This window comes from Psammomys obesus, unplaced genomic scaffold, assembly GCF_907164565.1.
Source record: "Psammomys obesus unplaced genomic scaffold, mPsaObe1.curated_primary_1811, whole genome shotgun sequence".
Taxonomy (NCBI): domain Eukaryota; kingdom Metazoa; phylum Chordata; class Mammalia; order Rodentia; family Muridae; genus Psammomys; species Psammomys obesus.
The window spans coordinates 5,039,191-5,046,304 of NW_026588752.1; the positions used below are offsets into that span (position 1 = coordinate 5,039,191).

The following is a 7,114-nucleotide window of genomic DNA, read 5'->3' on the forward strand; positions in this document are numbered from 1 at the left end:
TGTATGTATGTATGTATGTATGTATGTATGTATGTATGTATGTATGTTATGGAAAAGCATGAAAATGAAAAAATATACAAATGGTCCAAAACATTAGAACAATGGCTAGAATGTAACTGGTCAAAAATAAAATTAGTCATACTTGGGCTGGAGAGATGGTTCAGAGGTTAAGAGCACTAGCTGCCCTTCTTCCAAAGGTCTTGATCCGATTCCCAGCAACCATGTGGTTGATAACCTATAATGAGATCTGATGCCCTCTTCTGGTGTGCAGGTGTACATGCAGGCAGAACACTGCCCACACAATAAACAAACAAACAAATCTTTTGAAAAAAATTAGTTGTACTGGTAAAATGGTGATGTAGGGAATGCAATGGTGAATTTGGGAGGTTATCTTTCTTTAAACTCAACTTTATCTGCCATCCCTTTAGAAATTTAAGAAATTTTCTTCCAGGGTGGCAGATCATACGGTCCAGCTGCACATTTCTCTTCCATCACTGCCACCTTTCACTGTAGGCAAACTCATGTAGTTCTGAGGTGGCTGACCGGGAGTTTCCTTTGAGGACGGGTAGCATCTCTCCTGGCCGTAGAAGGGAAACTGGCCAGATAAGCCAAGCACCACAACCACATTCTGGTGCTGGAAACACAACTCCACCTAAGGGAAGCCGAGCATCTTGTTAGTCAACATCATCTGTTAAAGATTTTCCTTCCTGTTAGCAAGGGGTGCTCAGGAAGAAGTTCCCCTTTTATCACTAGATTTCTCCATGGGCCTAAAAGAATTATCTTGCAAACAGGAGAAAAGTCATTGCCATCCATCCACACTGTAGATGGGCACAGAAGAAGAAGAGTGAGAGGGGGAAGGAGGAGAAGGAAGAGAAAGAAGAAAGACAGCATCTAAGTTTGTAGAAAATTGTTGGGGCTGGAAAGATGGCTCAGCAGTTAAGGCCATGTACTGGTCTTCTACAGGGCTCTTAAGTTTAGGCAATAGAATCCAAGTCACACAGCTTACAAGAACTTGTAACTCCAGCTCCAAGGGGATCTAATGCCTTTGGCCTCCACAGGAACACATACACCCACACCACACCACACCACACCCACACCCAAACTTAAAAAATATAGTAATATAAGGTTTTTTTTTTGTTTGTTTGTTTGTTTGTTTTTGTCTGTTTTTGTTTTTTCAAGACAGGGTTTCTCTGTTTAGCCCTGGTTGTTCTCCAACTCAGAGATCCCCCTACCTCTGCCTTCCAGGTATTTCGATTAAAGGCATGTGCCAGGCCAAAAGTATTTTTAACAATTGAATTGGTAAAGTCTGGACTATTACATCATCCAGCCCTGGAACCTTCCTATCTTCATAAGTCTTGTTTTATGAGAAAAATACACTTTGTAGAGTTAAAACCATTTGCCTGGACTTTTAATTTAGCTGATTTAGCTGGCACCTCTGGATACACACTATTTTCTAGCCATTAACACTGGCATACATAGAGCTGCCATGTAGACCAGTAATCCTTTTGTATTCTCTCTCGGCTGGAAACCATACTCTAGCTTTGCTCAGCACTTAGGCTTTCTCTGCAGCACTGCCAAGTCCCTTTTTGACCACTAACATTCTCTCTACTACCAAGTCTATCATGCCAGTTCTAGCAAATAGCTGTATACTCCCTCATACTAAATGAGGTACTATATGCTGAATGGACACACACAAGCATATGGGTTTTGCAGTACTTGAGATTAAGTTGTGAACAAAAAAATTCTTTTCTCCTAAGGACTTCAGTATGTATTACCTAAGAATGTGCTACCTTCCAGACTTTGCTTCCCCACCCCACTCCATTTCTTTCTCACACATGCATCCAAGCATGCACATTCATTCTATTTGGTGCTTAAAAAAAGGTTTCATTTTTAATTATGTGTATGTAGCAAGGGGTGCATATTGCTGCAGTGCCTGAGGGAACCAGAGGAGAGCTGGGTGTTTGGAACCAAACTCTTCCCCTAGAGCAGTACCCATTCTTAACAGCCATCTCTCCAGCCAGTTGTTTTGCAGGTGTCCCTTCATATGGGGTCCCTCTTCAGGGTCACTGGATTGTCATTTCAAGAAGGGAGTCTGATCCTGGAAGGGCAGACAATCCAGAAGATTCTCCTGATTAATCAGCACTAGTCTCCAGCTCCAGTCAGCACTTCTTTTTCTTTTTTCTTTTTGTTTTTTTGAGATGGTTTTTTGTGCAGCTCTGGGTGTCTTGGAACTCGCTCTGTAGATCCGGCTGGCCTCAAACTCAGAGATCCACCTGCATCTGCCTCCTGAGTGCTGGATTAAAGATGTATGCCACCACCACCTGGCTGTAAAAGCTAGTTCTTGTTAAATTTATATCACCACAGACCTCATTAATTCATCTGGTAGCCGTAACACCCCTGCTTGTGTAGGATCATTATTGCTCTGCTGTCTACATGAGAGTGAGATACAGAAAGGCTGAGTAAGGTACCCAAAGTTGCACAGCTGTTGTGGAGAGCTGGAGTGGTGCAGGGAGTCTCATCTGTATTCATTAGGTTGAATTGCCTTTGGCTATTGCTGTTTTCGATTCCTTTTTCCTTCCTGTTACAGATAACATTATGGTGGATATAGTTTGCATATTTCATTCTTTGTACATGTGTAGACAGGCTGCTAGCTGAGCAGCATTCTGGAGTTTTGGGAGTGAAGGAATAGAGGTGATGGCACATGCTGCAGGTGAGACCATGGTGCAGTTGGGTGCTGTGGTGCATACCTGTGATCCCAGCACCCGAGGGGGGGGCAGAGGCAGGTGGATCTCTGTGAGTTCAAGGCCAGCGTGGTCTACAAAGAGAGTCCACTACATGGAGAAACCAAAATAACAGCACACTGTAGAGGAGGGTACTCTGAAAAGAGCCAGAAGAGGAAATTGCTTGTATTTTAATTTGCTGTTAACACTGTTTCTTTCATCTTTTTTGGGGATAGTTGCCTACTTTTATGCTTTACCCATTTATACATGGAGTCACAGCATTCCTCGTTTTCCTGTGTGATCATCCTTGTGTAGTGCAAGGATCTCTAAGGTTTAGGTATATTTTAACCATTTTTTAGTTTCTATATCTTTATACATGTATCTTTAGCCCTTAAAACCAATAATGTCATTTTCTAGTGTATTTTAAAAAAAGTTTAACTTTCAAGTTTATGCAATTATGTAGGTTGAGTTTAATTTCCCCTAAATTGCTATTTGTAGAACTTCATGTCTAATTATATTTTTGCATGTCTGCTTTTTATTATTTGAGATGTGACCTCATATAACTAAAGATGGCCTTGAAATTCTATATTTATAATTACCAAGATTAGCTTTGAACTTCTGATTCTCCCATCTTCTCCTGCCACATGTTGGGATTACACGTGTGTATTACCACATCTGGCTTCATACTTCTTTTTTTTTTTTTTCATACTTTCATTCTTAAAATCATCTTCGCATTTTAATTTACTTTTTGAAAATATTTGTTAAACTTTTAATTTGTGCTTTTGAGTTTTTCCTCACACCATACCATTTAATTACTCTTTTCTCATAATGTTTCCTTTTTCTGAATTTTAAAAATATTTTTCTTGTTTTATTTCAAATAATGCGTCATTTTGGCTTGGTATTATTCTTAATACATGCTAGTAGTATGTGTGAAATGTTCCATTAGGTTAAGATTATTGTAACATGATATTTGGAGAGCTGTTACATTTTCTTAGGTTCTCATTTTCATTTCTGCTTAATTTTTAGATTTTGGATCATTGTTTGACTTGGAAAATGATCTTCCTGATGAGCTGATCCCCAATGGAGAATTAAGCCTTTTAAACAGTGGGAACCTTGTTCCAGATGCTGCGTCCAAACATAAACAACTGTCGGAGCTTCTTAGAGGAGGCAGTGGCCCTAGTATCAACCCAGGGATAGGCAATGTGAGTGCCAGCAGCCCTGTGCAACAAGGCCTTGGTGGCCAGGCTCAGGGGCAGCCGAACAGTACAAACATGGCCAGCTTGGGTGCCATGGGCAAGAGCCCTCTGAACCAAGGAGAATCATCAACTCCTAGCCTGCCAAAACAGGCAGCCAGCACCTCTGGGCCCACCCCCCCTGCCTCCCAAGCACTGAATCCACAAGCACAAAAGCAAGTGGGGCTGGTGACCAGTAGCCCTGCCACACCACAGACTGGACCTGGGATCTGCATGAATGCTAACTTCAACCAGACTCACCCGGGCCTTCTCAACAGTAACTCTGGCCATAGCTTAATGAATCAGGCTCAACAAGGGCAGGCTCAAGTCATGAATGGATCTCTTGGGGCTGCTGGAAGAGGAAGAGGAGCTGGAATGCCCTACCCTGCTCCAGCCATGCAGGGGGCCACAAGCAGTGTGCTAGCTGAGACCTTGACACAGGTTTCCCCACAAATGGCTGGCCACGCTGGACTGAATACAGCACAGGCAGGAGGCATGACCAAGGTAAGTGAGCTGAAGTGCTTGAATGCTTCTAGAACGATGGTGGGCATTTCCTTTCAAGTAATAAAGCAGGCAACATGGGACTGTGTGGCTCCTTTTTATCCCTTCTGTTGAAAGTTGCAAATGTCCATGAAAAAGAAAAAATAATTTTTTTTTTAGTCCCTTTCAGTTAAAAATCTACCTCCCATCTTCAAAATGTTCCCCCCTTCCCCCCGGCTAAGTGGGGTGGGGTTATCCTCAACTCATGGTCTTCCTGCTGTAGCCTCCTAAGGCTCAGATTGCAGGTGCCATTGATTGCCAGTTTTTAGTTTCTGAGGAAAATATGTAGAAATGGAATCACACAGTTGAAGGGCGGTTTCTGCTGAGAACCAGCTTTTTAATGCATTGGGATCTGGTAAAGGGCCCTTCCTTACTCAGCTGATGAAGTATATCCTCCTGTCTACCCTTTTCTTCATATCACTTGGGAATATGTTTACTGTCACAGTCTCCATTTTATTCATAAAGAAGCTATGTTTTGAGATGGTCAGCCACTTGCCCCTGTTGATAGTGAAGAGGGACTAAACAGAGCCAGGGAATTTGTAGACCCTCGTGTCCCAGTGCAAACATCAGAACAATGGTTCTCAAAGTGGGGTCCTCAGACCAGCAGTACTATCATCATCTGAGGGCTTACTGGAGAGGTAGGCCTACTGACTGGCATATTGAAAGAATGTTGCCCCACACTCTGGAACTCTGTATGTCGTTCCAAGACCATTCAGTGTAGTCTTGATCTTATGTTCTAGAGAAAGGCCTGGGCTGGAGTTTGCAGCCACCAGCCTTGGAACTGCTGGGTATAGCACAATCTGAACTTGGAGAAGAATTAAGTACAATATTCATATAGATGTAAAGCACCCCCCCCCCCCCAAATAAGGTGGAGACTGGGCTGGAAAGATGGCTCAGTGGTTTAAGAGCATTCACTGTTCTTTCAGAGAATCTGGGTTTAATTCCCAACCACCACATGGCAGCTCCCAACTGTCTGTAACTCCAGGGTTCAACACTGTCATGCAGACTTTCATGCAGACAAAACACCAGTGCATATGGGTGGAGACTGCTGACGGAAGGTCCGGAGAAAGAGGCACAGGCTGCTTGCCACTGAAGCACCAGACCTTGGAGAGGCCCTGTAACCAAAGGCTTCTGAAGGCGGCCACTTTGTACTTATTTTGTGCAGTTCAACAAACTTCATGTGGGCTGTTCTGTGGTTTGATTAGTCCTGAAGAAGGGAAGGGAGAAATGATTAGAATATAAATTTCATGGAGGGTTGAGGAGAACATGAGTAACTGGGTGGTCTTGAGGCTACTGTAGATAAGGAGGTGATTTTTTTTTTTAAAGAAATAAAAGTGAAGTAATTCCCAACATTAAAATTTGCATTCCTCTCTTTTTGATAAATTAGTAGAGGGAGAATGTAAACTTAAATTATAACTGTACTTGGCAGAGGGTTTATTCTACATCTACACCCTTTTTATAGTTTTATTGGAAGGAGGTTTTGTTTTTGTTTATTTTTGGCTTTTTGAGACAGGGCTTCTTTATGTAGCCTTTGCTGTCCTAGACTCTCCTTGTAGACCAGGCTGGCCTCGAACTCACAGAGATCCACTTGCCTCTGCCTCCCTGAATGCTGGGATTAAAGGCATGTGCCATGGAAGAGGATTTTTTATGAGCTCATTGCCTGTTGAACCCTTCTAATTCACATTCCAAACTAACCAGTTGAAGAAGGATGTGTGTGTGTGTGTGTGTGTGTGTGTGTGTGTGTGTGTGTGTGTGTAGAATTGGGATTGTATTTTAAAATATACATACAGCAGTTGTCAAAATTTTTGGTCCCAGGATTATTTAATAATCTTAAAAATTATTAAAAATTAGGCTCTACTTGTTTTTTTGGGTTTTTTTTTTTTTTGTTGTTGTTCTGTTTTGTTTCTTGGGTTTTTTTCTTTTAACTATCGTCTTGTATCTGCTGCTTAAGTACTGTGATTACAGGTGATTGTCATCTTGCCTGCCTAAATTTCTTCAAAACTAGAATTTTAAAAAGAGTGTTTGAAGAGATGTGCGTACTCTTTTATGTATGTGGATGTTTCCCTGTGCACACGTCTGTGTACAGTGTGCAGTGCCCATGGAGGCCAGAAGAGAGTGGTGGGTCTCTTGAAATGGGAGTTAGGGGTGGTTCTAAGATGCCATTTGGGGACTGGGAAATGAACCCAGGTCCTCCAAAAGAACAGCACATGCTCTTAATCACAGAGGCATCTCTATGCCTCCTATTTACAGAAAAAATTTAAAACACAAGCCCACATTTCATTAGACATGAAGATCAGGCCATTACACATTACAGAAGACCTGAGTAACTCTATAACTGAACACCATAAGTTAGGTATGGTTCTTTGTCATTCTTCATAGGACTGTAGTAGTATCTGATTTAGTATAGGGTATATGCTTTATCAACTGGATACTTCGATTGTTTCAGTGTTTCACTGTTGCTGTAATTTTGTTTCACACATATTATGTACATCTATCTTTGTGCAAGTGAGTAAGTGCTTGATAAATTTTTGGAAGTGTAAATTTTAAAACATTTATGTGTGTGTGTCTCTGGGTGTATATGCTACATGTATGTGAGTATCAGTAGGGACAAGAAGAGGGCAT

General features: G+C 41.8%; 1 protein-coding gene across 1 annotated transcript in view; it reads left to right on the plus strand.

Annotated features, from left to right (window-relative positions):
* Crebbp (CREB binding protein) overlaps positions 1 to 7,114 on the plus strand; it is a 137,494-nt gene that overhangs the window by 28,318 nt on the left and 102,062 nt on the right. Inside the window, exon 2 of the mRNA XM_055604468.1 lies at positions 3,747 to 4,456. Coding sequence (XP_055460443.1) covers positions 3,747 to 4,456 — 710 coding nt within the window. The remainder of the gene's footprint in view (positions 1 to 3,746; positions 4,457 to 7,114) is intronic.